The sequence below is a fragment of the Gopherus evgoodei genome, chromosome 13 (genome assembly GCF_007399415.2).
Source record: "Gopherus evgoodei ecotype Sinaloan lineage chromosome 13, rGopEvg1_v1.p, whole genome shotgun sequence".
NCBI lineage: Eukaryota > Metazoa > Chordata > Testudines > Testudinidae > Gopherus > Gopherus evgoodei.
Genome location: NC_044334.1, coordinates 7,591,566 through 7,608,922, shown reverse-complemented (window position 1 = coordinate 7,608,922; position 17,357 = coordinate 7,591,566). Strand labels below are relative to the sequence as shown.

The 17,357-nt window shown below is 43.2% G+C and overlaps 1 protein-coding gene across 1 annotated transcript; it reads left to right on the top strand.

Moving 5' to 3' along the window:
- The first annotated feature begins 4,519 nt into the window (after positions 1-4,519).
- ARPC3 (actin related protein 2/3 complex subunit 3) lies at positions 4,520-15,303 on the top strand. Its single transcript, XM_030582974.1, has 7 exons — positions 4,520-4,629; positions 6,065-6,164; positions 8,339-8,415; positions 8,720-8,788; positions 11,217-11,343; positions 13,704-13,798; positions 15,013-15,303. The coding sequence occupies exons 1-7, from the start codon at positions 4,624-4,626 to the stop codon at positions 15,073-15,075; spliced, it is 537 nt and encodes a 178-aa protein (XP_030438834.1). The 5' UTR covers positions 4,520-4,623; the 3' UTR covers positions 15,076-15,303.
- Positions 15,304-17,357: the final 2,054 nt, after the last annotated feature.

Genomic DNA, 17,357 nt, shown 5'->3' with positions numbered 1-17,357 from the left:
TGAACAGGAAAAAAAATAAAATCCTCTCATGTGCTACTTAAAGTAACTTTTCTGCTGATAAGATCTTAAACACAGTGATGTCCACTTAACAAAGAAAAGCATTTCTAAATTTGATTAAAATTGCCAGGAGTTTACAGGGTTGTCCATATTATCTACCAATAATCACTTCAGAGGGCATGCTGGCCAGGCAAGAATTTGGTAGCAAATAAGGCAACTATGTATCGTGTCTAATGTTTATCTCCATAGAGAATTCATATTTCATTGGTACCGTTATATAAGGTGCTGGTGAGACCCCATCTGGAATATTGTGTGCAGTTCTGGTGTCCCATGTTCAAGAAGGATGAATTCAAACTGGAACAGGTCCAGAGACGGGCTACTAGGATGATCCGAGGAATGGAAAACCTGCCTTATGAAAGGAGACTCAAAGAGCTTGGCTTGTTTAGCCTGGCCAAAAGAAGGCTGCGGGGGGATATGCTTGCTCTATATAAATATATCAGGGGGGTTAACGTTAGGGAGGGAGATGAATTATTTAAGTTTAGTACTAATGTAGGCACAAGGACGAATGGGTACAAACTGGATATAAGGAAGTTTAGACTTGAAATTAGATGAAGGTTTCTAACCATTAGGGGAGTGAAGTTCTGGAACAGCCTTCCGGGGGAAGTAGTGGGGGCAAAAGACTTATCTGGTTTTAAGACTAAGCTTGATAAGTATATGGAGGGGATGTTATGATAGGATAGTTTAATTTGGGCAATTGATCTTGGATTATCACCAGATAGGTCTGCTCAATGGCCTGCGGGGAGATGTTGGATGGGATGGGAACTGAGTTACTGCAGAGAATTCCTTCTTGAGTGCTGGCTGGTGAGTCTTGCCCACATGCTCAGGGTTTAGCTGATCGCCATATTTGGGGTCGGGAAGGAATTTTCCTCCAGGGCGGATTGGCAGGGGCCCTGGAGGTTTTTCGCCTTCCCCTGCAGCAGGGGGCATGGGTCGCTTGCTGGTGGATTCTCTGCAGCTTGAGGTCTTCAAACCAATTTTGAGGATTTCAATAACTCAGTCCTGGGTTAGGGGTTGTTATAAAAGTGGATGGGTGGGTTTCTGTGGCCTGCCTTGTGCAGGAGGTCAGACTAGATGATCATATTGGTCCCTTCTGACCTATGAGTCTAGTTGTATTAAACTTACGTAATAAAACCTTTGGTCCTTAAGTCCGTTAATGGCTATTAGCCAGGATGGGTAAGGAATGGTGTCCCTAGCCTCTGTTTGTGAGAGGGTGCTGGTGGATGACAGGAGAGAGATCACTTGATCATTACCTGTTAAGTTCACTCCCTCTGGGGTACCTGGCATTGACCATGGTCAGTAGACAAGATACTGGGCTAGATGGATCTTTGGTCTAATCCAGTACAGCCATTTGTATGTTCTTATGTACAAATACAAAATCCTGTATGCATATAAACCCTTGAGTAACTTCATGATATGGAAGCAGTCTCACTGATGTCTCATGAGTAAAGTTACTCGTATCTTTGGAGGATTTGGCTGTAAGTGTTAATTGTATGCAAGTCATACATGCCAAGTATACTCTTGGATTTAACCGATAGGCTTATCAAATATCTGTTAGCTTTTTATATGTGAGCATTATTAAATTATATTATTTGTAATGATCCATTTATTAACATTGCACATGATAAATTTTTAATCACAAATACTTAAAACTATATGAACATCTTAATGGAAATAATGCTTTAATTTAGGATTGCATTTGGATCATATCTTGTGACTGTCTCAATATCTACTTCTGGAGTTCTAAATGGTTCAAAGGATGAGCTTTCTGTCACTTTACTAAAGAGAGAATTAGATCATCTAATACAATACCATATTTATATTAATCTGTGTTTTTGCTTAGGTTTTTCTGCTCATCACATATAAACACCTGACAAAGTCCCCATAAAGTCCCTTTCCTTTAATCTTAAGAAACTAGATTGCTTGCAGAGACTTTTGATGAGGCATGAAGTAGATTTATTTTTGAATAAATCCCAGACTCATCTGTATCATATTAAAAGCTGGACCAACAAAAATATTTTGGCTGAAGACTGTATTTTTAATTTTCAAAGGATTGCAAGAGAATTTAAAATCCTTATTCTTGAACCTAGTGATCATGTCATAGATTCATAGACTTTAAAGTCAGAAGGGACCATTATGATCATCTAGTCTGACCTCCTGCACAATGCAGGCCACAGAATCTCACCCACCCACTCCTGTATCTGAGCCACTGTGTGCTCAGTTTGATACAAGGATATTTTCCATGATGAGAAATACAGCACTTTACTATAATAATAAAATATATATATGGAGATGGACCTATCTCATGGAACTGGAAGGGACCCTGAAAGGTCACTGAGTCCAGCCCCCTGCCTTCACTAGCAGGACCACATGCTGATTTTTCTCCAGATCCTTAAGTGGCCCCCTCAAAGATTGAGCTCACAAGGCTGGGTTTAGCAGGCCAATGCTCCAATCACTGAGCTATCTCTCCCTATAGAAACATGTTGATGCACAGAATTTCTAACCCAATGAGATATATGTCTCCCTGGAAGCTTGACTCAATGAAGTACAAATACTTTCTAATAGAGCTTTGCATTAATTAAATGCTTAACCTTGGAGAGAGAGCTCAGTGGTTGAGAATTGGCCTCCTAAATTCAGCCTGGTGAGTTCAATCCCTGAGGGCTCCATTTAGGGGTCTGGGGATTGGTCCTCCTTTGAGCAGAAAATTGGACTAGATGACCTACTGAGGTCCCTTCTAACTCTGATATTCTATGATCTAGGCACTGATAATGGTCCCTGTCACCATAATATTAGAGCATTACTCATTTATTTAAAGAGAGAAAACAATGGCTCCCTTCCCAATCTGTAGAAGTATCTTGATTAGTTTATATGTGTTTGTGTGTGAGAATACCTCATTATGGAAAAGCTAAATAAAATAAATGGGTTCCACACTTAACGGCTGAGCAGCTGTGAGGCTTGTGAATATTTGAACTAGGTAAGCCTGAGTGTATAATGCTGGCTGAGCATAGTTTATCGTTTTTTATTTTTTTTTACATCAGCAGGTATAATTTACTCTCAATCTGCCCTCTGCTTTCAAACAAGGAATCTGTCTAAGCTGCTGATAGCAAGAGCAGGCTTGCAGGGAGAGTCCAAAGGGGGACAAATCTGGTAATGGTGGGGTGAATCTGAGGAGCAAATCCTGTGTGAATGGGGGAGAGTGCAGGCCCCTCAAGTCTTCTGTGGGGGCAGCATCATTGCAAGGAGAGGGGAGAATTAACTTAAAAAAGAAAAAAAATCTAGGTGACGGCTGGTTAAGGATTGCACAGAGTGGTCCAAATAGGAACAAATAAAAGCAGAGAAACAAACATTGCTAGAAAATTTAAATGGTTTCTACAAAACCTGGTCTCGAACAATACCCTGAAGATGTGCCATTTCTGCATTGGTTTTAAGTGAATAATGTCTTAAAAGAACATATTTGTTCTCATACTAAGTAAAAGAGAAAGTGCCCTTGATGCATCTTTCCCTGCTGGGTTTCTATTAGAAAAAAAGTAAACATTCAGGCAGGGATCTAGGCCTTGATCCGGCACTGGGATTCTCACAAGTGGGCCTTTGTGTCCAGAGTGGTGCCAGCTCTCATGATTTTAACATGAGTCTCACGATACTTGGTGTTTTTCTTAAAATCTCAGCTCCTGGAGTCAAGTGATTATAAAAATCCCAACTTCAATTTTTGTTAAAGTAAGTTTCTAGCTATCATGATTGTGGAGAAAAGCCGAACCTTCTGAGCTCAAAACCCAGAAGGAAAACAAAAGCACTAAATGTTATTAAAAAAAAAAAAGATTTTTGAGTCAATCTAATGATTTTGGGGGGGGACTTTTTGTTTCTATGTGCAGCTGATGCAGGACTGGTGCCACAGACCTTGTCTATACTTTGAATTCAGCAATCAGCAGCCAGCAACCAACTTAACTGCACAGCGCAAACCTTAGTGGAGACAAGGAGAACTGTGCTTTGCACTGGTGAAGCTGCCTGCTTTGAATCTCTCTCTCTGCAATGTTGTGGGTTTAGTTCACACCCAGGTATGCAGGCCCCTGGCAATAACAAATCCATCTGGAGTGGTGCAAGCAGAGATCAGGGCTCTGAAGCCTGTTAATTTCAATGATGTTACATCAGGGAAGAATTTGGTCCATTGCATTTAGAAAGTGAAAATCTTGCCATAGCCCCTTCCAAAACCTGAGCCACTGTAAACTCAAGATGATTTTTACAGACTAATTTTGACTTGCCAGGCCAGCAGATGGAAATGTGTGTGACACAACATTCTGATGGTGACTGCAGGGCAAAATTTGTCTCAGTTAAAAGCATCCTCTCCTAGGTGTGTGTAGGCACACACACTTGTCTCTACCCTCAAAGGCTCAGCTGTGGGTGTCTTCTTAGTGCTCTGACTCCCCCTGCTGGCCAGCTCCTCCGCACAATCACTTCCTGCTTGCAGCAGCCTTGGGTGGGACAGGAAGGGCTGGCTCTTTTGCAAGCCCTGCATTGCTGGCTCAAGCAGCTTCCTGCTCTGTCTCCTGTGAAACTGAACTGTCGCCACCAAAAATGCCGGTAAGGGAAAGAACCGCGTGCAGTTCTGCAATGCACCCGCTTCTGGTGTTTGCTTGTGTTGCATCCTGTTGCCCTGTGAGAACAGGCAGTGGCTCTGGGTTGCTGCTAGCCAGGGAAGGGAAGGAAAGTGCTATGGGGATGCTAGGCCCAGGGGTGATAAATTGGGCCTCTTTGCGTCTTCTCCCTTCGCAATCTGCAGCCCAGCAGTGGAGTTTAAAGGAATCGGGTAGGTTATTAAATGTAACAACATATGTGGGTTTCTTTCCCTGTGTAGAAATAGGAAAAGGCTGAGTGCAGCTGCTGCTGTGGGAAGTGTCACTTCAACTGAAAAAAAGGGGAACTTCCTTTTATGGCAATAGTTAGTGACAGTGGAAACCCCACAGCACTAATAATCGTCAATGTCTCCTGCAAAGGATTTTGCTTCTTATAGGCTTGTGGATGCCAAATCACTTGGCTGTGATTTTACAATTAGATTGGGTGGGCAGACCCTTGTTGATTTAAGTGGGTCTTCTGTGCTCAGAGAGCCAGTAGCATGACTGGGGCCTTTACATTGCAACTTCATCCCAGTTTAGCTTGTGTAATTTTCTTTACACAGCGTTCCTAAGGCTGAAAGGCACTGTTGTCCTGTATCACTTAGCATCATAATGAAATAGAGTAGAAATATATGATCATTGCCCTCACTCAAGGCTCTGCCCCATAGGCCACTACAAAACTTAGGGACCAGGTGAGCCTTTCCAGTCACTAAAACTCTTTAAAAAATTAACAATATTTCCTTGTTTGATAAACTAGGGGAATTATAAATGAAAATTATTTTTATATTAAAAAAAAACACAACAAAGAAACACAAAAACCCCACCAACACTGGGGCTTTAGAGTATCTTAAACATGTATTCTAAGTGCATGTATATTTTGGAGTAAGCCTCCTTTATACAGCATTGGCTCGTATTGCAATTGTCAAGAAAAAGCTTATGCGCCAAAGTAGAATATGACTTTTAAGGTGTGTGCACTGGCATTTTTTCGGAAAGTGTCTACTGGTAAAGCTTCACTGGGAGTGAAAATGGAGAAGGATATGAGCATTTTTACCACCAAGTCACTGAGACCTGCTCTGAGTTAGACCACATGGTGATGAAACACACCCATGGACCCGGTCTACATTATAGCATTCACCATTATTGTCACTGGTGAGACTATGCCTATGGCAGTTCCATGGTAAGAGTTTTTTCCCCCACAATGTTAGTTAGGCCTAATTAGTTAGATGAGAAAATAGCAATGGACTTGCACAAGCTATGGTTGCTGGATCATTATTAACCGGATAAACTGTGCATCCATCGTTTGGAGGAGATGTGTGGGAAGCTTGTGTAACTTTATTCTTTCAGGGCAGAAAAATGCTTGTTTTCTTTTTATCGCTCACAGTCAGCCTTCCTCTTTGTTACAGGCTTATCACTCCACTTTAATGGACTCTGATACCAAGTTAATTGGGAACATGGCTTTGTTACCCATTAGAAGTCAATTCAAAGGACCAGCTCCAAGGGAAAGTAGGTTCCCAACACTCTTTAAAAACATTATTTTTATATTCGCGTTTATTTATTTTGCAGTCCATTCAAAGCCAATCTTAAATGCTGCACTAGGCATCTCTCTGACCGATGTTTCACATCGGTGTGATCTGGAGATGGTTAGAGGACTGTTGTATAAACATTATATAACTGAGGCTTTTGAATCATTTTTGTGTGTCCAGTTCTCAGAGTGAGGAACAAAGGGACAGATTAGAAACAGGGGTACTACCTGGTGATGGAGGAAAATGGCTCTCAGGTGGCTGTTGATGCTGTTGCATTGGGCTTTGCTTTTTCCTTGTGCTGTGCCATTTATCTGAGAGATTTACCCTTCCCTATCCAAGCCCCTGAGTGCCTCTTTAGGAAGAGGAATCCTCTGATCTAATTTTTATGATGTGTCCCTCTCAATTGCTGTTTAAAACATCGTTAAGCTGATTCCAAACTCTACTCAGTACTGTCTTGTGAAATTCTCCCCTTTCTGTGACTCTTGTACAAAATTATTTGTAGCTTTATTGCTTCTGAATTGTGATTTTTTTTTTTTTATCTTTTCACTCCAACTTGGTTTTCCCTCCTCCTGCCTCTGGGATTTGCTTTATTTAGCTCCAAATAGTATTCTATCTCTAGCCCTTGCTTCTGGTAGGCATTTTATCATCCTGGGTCTTCACATGTCACTTGCACTCAAAGACACCAGTCCTGTAATTGTATCTACATACATGCATGTGGAGTCCCGTTTATTTTAATTGGCCTCCCAATAGGTGCAGAGGTCTGCCTGCACAGACCCAATGGTAGGATTGGGATTATAGCATGTAAGCTCTTTGAATCAGGGACCATATTTTCATGTGCGTTTACACAGCATCTAGTGGAATGGAGCCATTATTGTTAATCATGTTTATTACAGTAGTGTTTAGGGACCAGCCAAGATCAAGGTGCCTTAGTGCTAGACACAAACACCAAATCCACAGTCCCAAGAGCTTGCAGTCTAAACAGACAGGACAGATGAAGGGCAGGGGAAAGAGGTGTAACACATAAGCAGAGTGAACAGTGTGATGTGATCAAACATGTGCCCTGATCTTGACTGGGGCTTCCAGGTGTGCTACCATAATAAATAATAATGTGGTATCTTCCTGGTGTATCTTCAATGATGAACACATTTGATTTGTTTTCTCTTTAATGACTCCAGAGTGCATAAGCTTATAAGCACTAAGGAGACCCTGTTGTAGTTTTAAATACATTCTATAATTCTCTTGTTTTTGGTGTGTGTGCTTTTTGTTTTTGTTTTTAAATTAAGCCTAAATTCACTATTTTTCAGGCTAGTTCCTGCTGCATCGTGCAGCCATCAAGATTCAGAACTGTGGGTTGTGGGTTTCATTAGGTTTTTAAATGGTGGTGAGGCATTATCTAGAGCCTGTTATAATAACTGGCTACTGCTTCAATATTTTCCATCCTGTGAAGTCTTTCACAATGTCTCATGACCACCTGGCAGCATTAAAATATTTGAATTTGAAATGGGAAAACATCTCGATTCAGATGATTCTACAGCTCTGTTACGGAAACCCAGAGCCTGCTGAATGTAATGTTACGAGATCATTTGCTCTGTGCGTTTTTAAAGAGGAAAGTGAAGTTTTCTTTTTTAAATTTTCTGCTGTATTTCAAAGGAGTTTATTTTTCCAGAACTGGTCTCAAAAGGTATTTTAATGACAACAAAACCCTCATTATTTCCCACTAATGACGGGAGACCTACTGAGAATTACTGATTTATTGCCCATAATGGAGTGAGCAATTAGGATTTTAAAAATATCAGAGCTGCTTGACTGTAAAATTTATTTTGACAAGTGTATACCTTAAATTCATTGATACTTCATCTTACAGTAAGTGTCCTGTAGTACGCGCTGCTGTGTGCAAGTAATGAGGCCATGGTCATGTGGGATATTACCATAGCACTTACTTTCCTATTAAATTTTTGCTGGGAAATGGCACGAAACCACTGCGGCTTTGTTTTTTGTAAGAATAATTGTTTTTGTAAATGAATTAAATGAAAGATAGTGGTATTATTTGATGTAGGTCTCAGCAAATACTATTCCTCTGTTTCCAACTTTAATAGTTAGTGATGTTATCTTTAAGTGCTGCCTAATTTTCACATTTCCTACCTTTCTTGCCAGCAAAGGACACAGATATTATAGATGAAGCCATCTACTACTTCAAAGCAAATGTCTTCTTCAAGAATTATGAAATTAAGGTAAGAAATTATTTAAGATATTCAAACTCTGTGCACAGAACAGTTATTGGAGTGTGGTACCCTGTTGGAATGTTAGAACTATTTCACTGCAATAAACTTAAAGTTTCTGAGAATTTGTATATTTTGTATGTAGTATATAACGAAGGAAACCGTTTTTTTCTAGTTAAAACTATTTTTAAGTAAGGTAAATGTGTCTCCTGTGCTGTCAATGTGTCTTTTTTGTGAGAGGCCGTAGGCTGAACATATGATCGTTTTTACAGCTGCTGACAAATGGCTGTGGCTTCTGCTTCCTTTTATTTTGCAGAATGAGGCTGACAGAACCTTGATCTACATAACTCTCTACATTTCCGAATGCTTAAAAAAGCTGCAAAAGGTAAAAAAATGGAGCTGAATTTAAGCTAAAGGAAGAAAATACAATAAATGGCAACAAAAATGTGCCAGTTCTGCTGATTTGCCAAGGCAGTGTGGAAACCTAGATAGGGAAAAATGTTGTTGTTTAGAATGTAATGCTTCAAAGCACTGTACAACATGGGCCCTCACACCCAAATTTCTGATTGGGATAAGTTTTAACCTCTCTGTAAAAAGGGGTAAGTGATGTGCCCAAGGCCATAGTGAGTGAGTGGCAGGAATTCCTAACACCTAGTGCTGTGCTCCTCTTATTGCTCCCAGGCTGTCTGTCCCCCAGTAATGTTGATAATTCTTGGTTCTGTAATATTCTCACATGGACAGTATGTTTCTAGCAGGTCCTGCCAGCACTGCCATGGTTTTAGCTCTTGTCAGCATTTCCATTGTAAATCTTTATTTTATTTTTTTTTTAATTATTTCATCATCCCTTTTTTCCGGCAGGTTGTAGCCAGGATGAAAGGCAGCATCAAGTACTATATAATCTTCATCTTTCTAGCCTCTCTGCTTCTTGCCTCTTTCTGTCCCTCCCCATCTATCCAAATATAATTGTTAGTCATCAGCCTCTGCCAGATTTTCCATCATCTGCTCCCCACCCACTCCTCAAATCTGAAAGCACCCAGTTCAAGTTCACCGTAATCTTTCCCTTGCCTAAATCTCTCGGCTCTTTAACTTTCTCTTTCTACTGCGTGTCCCATTTGGCCTTTGATTATATCTGTGCACAATACCATTGAAGCTGGTGGGGGTTGTACATTCACGTCTGAAGAAGAATTTGGCCACTTTGTTACATTTTAAGGCTTGTCTATGCACAAAAGTTGTACTGTTTTAACTATACCACCACAGCTAAAGGGGTTCAACCCCCCAAGTGTGGACCCAGGTATACTGGTATAAAGGTGCTTACTCCAGTATATCTGGTCCTATACAGGAAGGGAAATAAGCTATACGGTATAAGGCACCTTTATCCCAGTGTAACTGGCCACACTAGGGGTTTATTCCTGAGGGCATTCTTAAAAATTCTGCACACAGTATTTTAAAATTTTGCAAATTTTATTTGTCAAATAAATGTGAAGGCTCCAGCATGGCACTGGGGAGCACAGGCCACCAGCTGCACTGAGGTGGGAGATCTCTCTGCAGCTCCCCCCAGCCCCGGGACATGGCTCAGTAGTGAGGCTGCCCCCAACCCTGACACAATGCAAGGACCAAGCCTGCCCCCAAAATGCCCCAGGGCCCTGCCCTTCCAGGCCAGGTGTACCAGGTGTGGGCAGGCAGGCTCAGCCCAGCAGGATCTAAGTGTGGGGGGGCCTAGTGTGGGGGCATCTATATGTGGGTTGAGAGGGTTTTGTGTGGGGCAGTCTGGGTGCAGGAGGTGATCAGGATGCATAGGGGCTTGTTGGGAAGGTTCTGGATGTAACAGTAATGGGACTCTGCAGGGAGGTCCAGGTGAAGGTGGTTGGGGCTCAGTGGGGCAGGGTATGAGTGTGTGTGGGGATAGAGCTTGGCAGGGGGGTCTGGGTTTGGAGGGTTCAAAGGGGGATCCAAATGGGGATGTGGGGCTCAGTGGGGTGGGAATCTAGGTGCAGCTGGTTGGGGCTCGGTGGAGTGGGGACCTGGGTGCGGATGGCTTGTCAGGGTGGTCCAGGTGCAGGGGTAGTGGGGCTTGGCGAGGTGGGGAGGTTTTGGGTGTCTGAGGCTCAGCGAAGGGTCTGGGTATGAGGGGGTTAGGCAGATGGGGAAGCAGCTCCCCGAACAGTGATCCCTCTTCCTGTAGCTGAGGAGCGATGGGTGGGGAGTTTTCAGAGCTTCCTGCAGCCTAGGGAGAAATCTGGGGGTGGGTTTGACTCAGTCTTCAATGCCGTGCAGGGGAAGAGGAAGTCTTATCCTCCCCAGCCCAGTTGGGACTAGCAGCTGTGCCTGGCACAGGGTAGGAGCCACCAGCTGAGTCTTCACTGTGGGGCAAGGGGCAGGAGTGGGGATTTACCTCTCTGCCGCCTGCCCTGGTCACACAAAACATACTGCTGGGGAGGGTTGCATGACTGCCTTTGTGGCTTCCCTTTGCTTCCCAGTCAGAAAATAATTTTTCTGCAGGGAAGCAAAGAAATCTGCGTGGGACAAGAATTCTGTGCATGCGCAGTTCCGCAGAATTCCGCCAGGAGTAGGGGTGGTACAGATATTAGACCAATCATCAATCCCAACTGCCAGAGCCACAGATATTCCAGAAAGCCTCTTAGGTAGAAGCAAGGGGCTCTGTACTCTATAAAAACCTAAGGACTCTTCAGGGAGGAACTTTCTCCTCAGGGAAGCCCTGATATGTCTCAGTATAACATTTCAGCTGCACCAGCTTGTGTATGTGTGTTTTTGTTTTTGTTTTGTGAATGATCTCTCTTGTTTGGTTCTTCCAGTGTAATTCGAAAGGCCAAGGAGAGAAGGAAATGTACACATTAGGAATCACTAACTTCCCAATCCCCGGAGAGCCTGGCTTTCCACTCAATGCCCTCTATGCCAAACCTGGCAACAAACAGGAGGATGGTAAGAATAAAAGTAGTCGTGTGTCTCTTAAAGCCATGCTTTGGCCTGCAGTTCACAGCCTGGATTAATTCTGTGGCTAAAGCCAGAAAAATAACTATGTAAAACAGTACCTTCTTAATTAATGGTTCTGCCTCCTGTGTGTACCTGGATTCAAATCTGCTGACTTTAGGAACAAAAATAGGTTGTGCCTACTTTTCACTTTTACTAGCTAAGAGGGAGGGAGCTGGACCTATTCTAGCTCTGTCAACTGAATAGCTAGCTTAGTTCCATTTATAGGGCCAAATTCTGCTCTTATGCTTGTATGCAATGTTGGTCCCAAGATATTAGAGCAACAAGATGGGTGAGGTAATATCTTTTAGCCTTTTTGTGAGAGAGACAAGCTTTCAAACTTAGAGAACTCTTCTTCAGGTCTGGGTAATCTTGAAAGCTTGTCTCTCTCGCCAACAGAAGTTGGTCCAATAAAAGATATTACTTCACCCACCTTGTCACTCTTATGCTTGGACAATCCCACAGAAGACCATAGACATGCAGAGGTGTATTTGCAGGCTGGACATAACCTGTAAAATCTTTACTACTAATGCATGAACCAAAAAGATCCCTGGTTGAGTTACTTTTTTCACTTGTAAATTGAGCGAAATTACTCTTGCAGTCACTGAATAACTATAAATGTGGAAATCCACAATGCTCCTTTCTATGCCTTTTGATTCTAACACAGCTAAGCAAAGCAGAAGCGCAATAACTGGTAGCGTTCAGATTATAGCTAAGGAAACGCTTACAGAGATCTCATACCTGATCTTCAATTAAAATTGTAATGGAAACTTACTAACAACAGAAAAGCCAGGTGCAATCATACTATTGTGTTGACTTTTGAAGACAGATGTTTTCCTAGAATACCGATATGAGTTCCGGCTGCCACCGCGCCTTGTAGGTCCCTAAACTCAGCATCTAAGGCTACATCTGCTCTAGCAACTTACGTCAGTATAACTACGTTGCTCGGGTGTGAAAAATCCACACTCCTGAGCAACAGTTATATCAACCTAACCCCAGGTGTAGAAAGCACTATGTTCACCGCCTCCCATCGACATAGCTACCAGCTCCTACGCAGCTGGGAGAAGCAATTCTGTCGGTGTAGCAGCATCTTCACTGAAGCAGTACAGCTGTGCCACTGCAGCGTTTTAAGTGTAGACCTGCCCTAAGTGGGTTTTTTTTCTTTTTCTCCAGCCATACGCACTACTGCCTCATGATAGGCATCCGGACGCCACAGCCCCAGAGCGATTCACCAACTGGGAAAGATAGGCGTTTGGCTGCCTGTGTCTGATATGGGAGTCTCATCTGGTAGGCAGCCTGTGAGCATCACTATCAGATCAGGCCCCCCATGCTAGTTCACACAAAATAGCTGAGGTTGGGGGAGGGAGAAGGAAGACCTCCCTTATAACCTTTGGCCTAGTGCAGGGGTAGGCAACCTATGGCATACGTGCCGAAGGCGGCACGCAAGCTGATTTTCAGTAGCACTCACACTTCCTGGGTCCTGGCCACTGGTCTGTGGGGCTCTGCATTTTAATTTAGTTTTAAATTAAGCTTCTTAAACATTTTAAAAACCTTATTTACTTTACATACAATAACAGTTTAGTTATATATTATAGACTTATAGAAAGAGACCTTCCAAAGATGTTAAAATGTATTACTGGCTTGCAAAACCTTAAATTAGAGTGAATAAATGAAGACTCGGCACACCACTTCCGAAAGGTTGCCGACCCCTGGCCTAGTGGGTAGGGTACTCACCCAGGATGTGGTTGAAGTCTCTCCTCTTTCGGAGGGAGAGAAGGAATTTGCACAGGGACCTGCCACCTTTCAGATGAGCGTTCTAACCACTAGGCTAAAAGTTATAGGGGAAATTTCTGCCACCCGCCTGGTTGTCTTGTTTTGGGTACTCCCTGCAGCATAGATGACCAAGCGCCTATCTTCCACTGGGATAGCTAGCAGACCTAGGTACTACCCTGCATCCCAGGCTTAGGCACCTGAGAGGCAGGATGTAGCACACACCTTTCAGGTTGGTATCTTCAACTGGCTAGCTTAGATGGCTCCGTGCCTAGCATGGTGGCTCTTGTGGATCACATTTAAGATGCCTTTCTCTGACCATTCATTGTATAGGAGCCTAGGCGCCTAATGCAGGCTTTATGGATTGCAGTGTTGCAGCCTAGGCACCTGAAAGTGAGCGCTGCGATGCCTAAGTGTTGCAACACCTAAGTACCCATGTGGATCTCACCCTAAGCGATTTGCCTAAGTTCACACAGTGAGGCACTTGGCTGGACAGAATCTGACCTGGTTCTAACCCTGTATTGGTATATGCTCTGTTTTAGAGGTGATGAGGGCCTACTTGCAACAGCTGAGACAAGAAACAGGTCTTAGGCTTTGTGAAAAGGTGTTCGATCCCCAAAGTGACAAGCCTAGCAAGGTAAGATGCCGTTCTCAATGACTGGGTGATTATTTATCCCAATTACAGGCTCTCTTTCTTTTCTGACTGGTGGACGCTTGAGGCATGCTCCTTCTTCAAAATGTTAACCCCAGAAATAATGTAAAAAAATCAAGTCAAACTTGGCTCGGTTTGCTATTTAAAAGGTGTGTAGGGTGTAGATAGAGGAGTTGAAAGGATAGTTTTCAAATGCTTGTCTGTGGCATGGAATGCAGTAGAGCAACAAGGGGGATAAAGGAAAAACAGCAGGGAGAGATGGGGGAGAACCTGTCAAACAAGAATCCTGAGAGGCTAGTGGAATAGTGAAAAGTGATTAAGACAAACATTTGTAATGTGATATGGCAGCAAACGCCAATTCAGGCTGCATAAGTAGAGGCATCCTCTTAAAGAGCAGGCCTGTAACAGTCCCCACTTGTTGGTCCAATTCTGTGAAGTGGTGAGCACCACCTGGGAGCTGAGAACTCTCAATTCCTTGCATTGAATTCAGTAGATGTTCAGGATACTCAGCATCATTCAAGTTAGGTCTGATGTGATCACTCCTATGTGGGAAAGCCCTTCGCTACAGATATGAGTAGCAAAAAATAGCTGATTGATCCATCAGTTCCTGACTGGCTAGTCAGACATTTGCACATAAGCAAGAGTAACTTTACAATTATCAACCCAATTATTTTTCAGAATTACTGCCTACAAGTCACTGAAGACTCAGCCACATGCCATATCCACAGTCTTGACTGCATCTGCTTTTGAGTCAAGTGCAAGAGAATAAATTTTTTAAGTAAATCTTGTATGAGTTTTTTTTTTACTTAATTCAGAAGTGACTGAAATGACCTTTTAAATTTTTTGTAAAAAAAGTTGGACTGAGATTAAGAATGAGACTCTTAATCTTCTTTTTTTTATAAGCAATGGAAAGTAAAGGCTTAGATCGAAATGATCACCTCAGCCTTAACTATGAGTCTGGTACTGCAACCCTATACGACAATGTGTTGACTTAATCCACGCTTTGGGTCTAATCCTGCCTTCCTTGCACACCTAGAACTCCAGTCGAAGCCAGTGGAGAAAACTGGATGTGCAACTAATGCAGGATCAGGTCCATTACATCTGAGTTGGTTTTAAATCCTGTTTTGTTTTGCCTCAAACTTCTTACCTGGAAATTGCTACAGTATATCTTCTGATCCCACTGTATTTCTTTCCCTTAGTGGTGGACCTGCTTCGTGAAGAGGCAGTTCATGAATAAGAGTCTGTCAGGACCTGGGCAATGAAGAGGCAATGAGATACAGTCACAATGTTAAGCAGTTTGCAGCAAGATGTATAAAATATTTTGCCTTTGTTTCATATACATTTTATACCAAGGAAGAATAAGTGCTTATGAGGAAAAGCTGTCAGTCTGCGGGGGAAGATGGAACAGAAAGCCATTTGAGTACTGTACGCAAATGATGTTAAGCTGGTGCTTAATAAAGAATGATTTCTAACATGCTGTTTCAGATCAACGCTGCTTTGTTATTTATTGGTGGGTACGTATAAGATAGGACTTGACTTAAGCCGAAAGAGAGATGTGCAAAGGAGCATCTAAACACTCTACTGGATAGAGTACTGACATCTATGTCCCTGGACAAAAGGCCACTCATGCTGTATTGTAAAGCACAGTGAATTTTACTCCTGTATCAGTAAACTTAGCTTATATTTCAAGTGGTAACTGCTTTCTCTCTTATGAATATAGATAGCTTTAACAAAAATCAATGCTTTATTTGTATTGCAGTAGCGCCTAGAGACCCCAGTGGAGACGGGGGCTCCGTTATGCTAGGCACTGTACAGACCCATAGTCGGAAATGTTCTCTGGCCTGAAGAGCTTACAATGTAAATAGAGGAGACACCTATGGTATAAGAGGGGAAAGAAGCACAGGCAGGTGAAGTGACTTGCCCAAGGTCACATGGGAAGTCCGTAGTGGAGCAGGAAGTAGAATCCCAAGATGAAATCCTGACTCCAGCGAATGAGGCCAGAAAGTCACCCTGCATTCTTGTCCAGTAACTCAGGCACTGTCCATGCTATCTCTCACTCTAGAATGCCAGCCTTGCATTGAGAAGTCTCTCTTTTTGACTGGAAACAAAATGAAAGTTATATGGGGCCTGATCCTGAAGTTTTGTTCAGGCTATACTCCCTTCAGTGAGATTTTTGCCTCAGTAAATACTGTAATATGTTGTTAGAATGATCACTGTGTCTATAATATCACCCTGTGGAACAAGGTGTAATTCTAATATGAACTGCAAGCTGTCACATTGACTAGAAAGTTGCATTACAGTAACTGGAGATATAGGAGTGAAATTCTATCAGATGTTAAAGGGATATTTTACATGGCAGCCACGTGTTGTCTCTCTCACTTCCCCTCCCCTCTTCAATATATACATGCCTCTTCCTCCATCTGTGCTGGAATGTCCCACATCAGGCAGGGCTGCAGGAAATCCCCTCTGCCCTCAAAGGATCTCCTCTTTGCCACCAGGGTGCTGCTGTGGCAAAAGAATTGCAGGTCTCCAAGCTTAGCATGGGGTATGTGGGTGGTGGGGAGGAGTTGGCTGGCTGACTATATTTGGTATCCTGCTGGAAAGAACAGGGAGGGGCAGAGAATGGGGGATAGGTTATGGGATAGTGAAGGCAGGGTGAGGGTACAGCACAAGGAACTGAATGGTTGGGGCATTAGCATAGGTTGGAATTCAGAAGGGGACAGGGAGAGCTAATGAGAAACAGGAGAACAGTAGAGGACTCTGCTTCACAATCTCCTGACACTCCTACCTCCTCAGACCACCCTAGGTTCACTTCAGTCTCTTTGGCTCTCCTTTGCCCTCCCACTGCTTCCGAGGGCTAGAGTGGGGGAGCATACGTTCCTGGTTTGACTGTGTATGTGTGGAAGATGGGGGGAAATACAGACTTGTTCACACTAGGTGCAAGGGTTCTCAAACTGCAGGTCAGACCTCAAAGTGGGTTATGACCTCATTTTAATGGGGTTGCCAAGGCTGGTGTTGGGGCCTGAGCCCCACCACCCAGATCACATGCCTTTCCTCCTTCCCCCCACCCTCTGGGGCAGAAACCCTTGGGCTTCAGCTTTGTCTCCCCCCTCTAGCCCCCCAAGGTGGCGGGACTCAGGTGGACTCAGTCTTCAGTCCCCCCTGCTAGGGTCATGTAGTAATTTTTGTTGTCAGAAGCGGGTCATGATGCAGTGAAGTTTGAGAACTGCTGGACTAGTGTGAAATCATGGGTGCAGTCTGGGGGGAGAGGGGAGCATTACCCCCCAAACTGCAGCCTTGGGCAGGCGTGGAAGCTGCCCCCCCATGAATGACCACATTGGCCTGACTGGAGCTGCTCCACCGCCAAATACATAAGTCAAACTTTGCCTATGTATGAAATGTCAAACCTGAAGCTGTGCAAAGCTTAGCTGCTCTGCCTCTATGGTAGGTCAGGCCCAACAATTTAGTTCCAAGGGGAGAAGAGATGTTCTCCCGAATATTTATTTAAAAATAACCAAAAAACAAACAACAAAGATTTTAAACC

Bases quoted from the DNA above. Each gene is read 5' to 3' on its own strand.
- ARPC3 (XM_030582974.1), top strand. The intron at 11,344-13,703 runs GTAAGAATAAAA...GCTCTGTTTTAG, and splicing joins TGGCAACAAACAGGAGGATG to AGGTGATGAGGGCCTACTTG. The intron at 13,799-15,012 runs GTAAGATGCCGT...TCTTTCCCTTAG, and splicing joins AAAGTGACAAGCCTAGCAAG to TGGTGGACCTGCTTCGTGAA.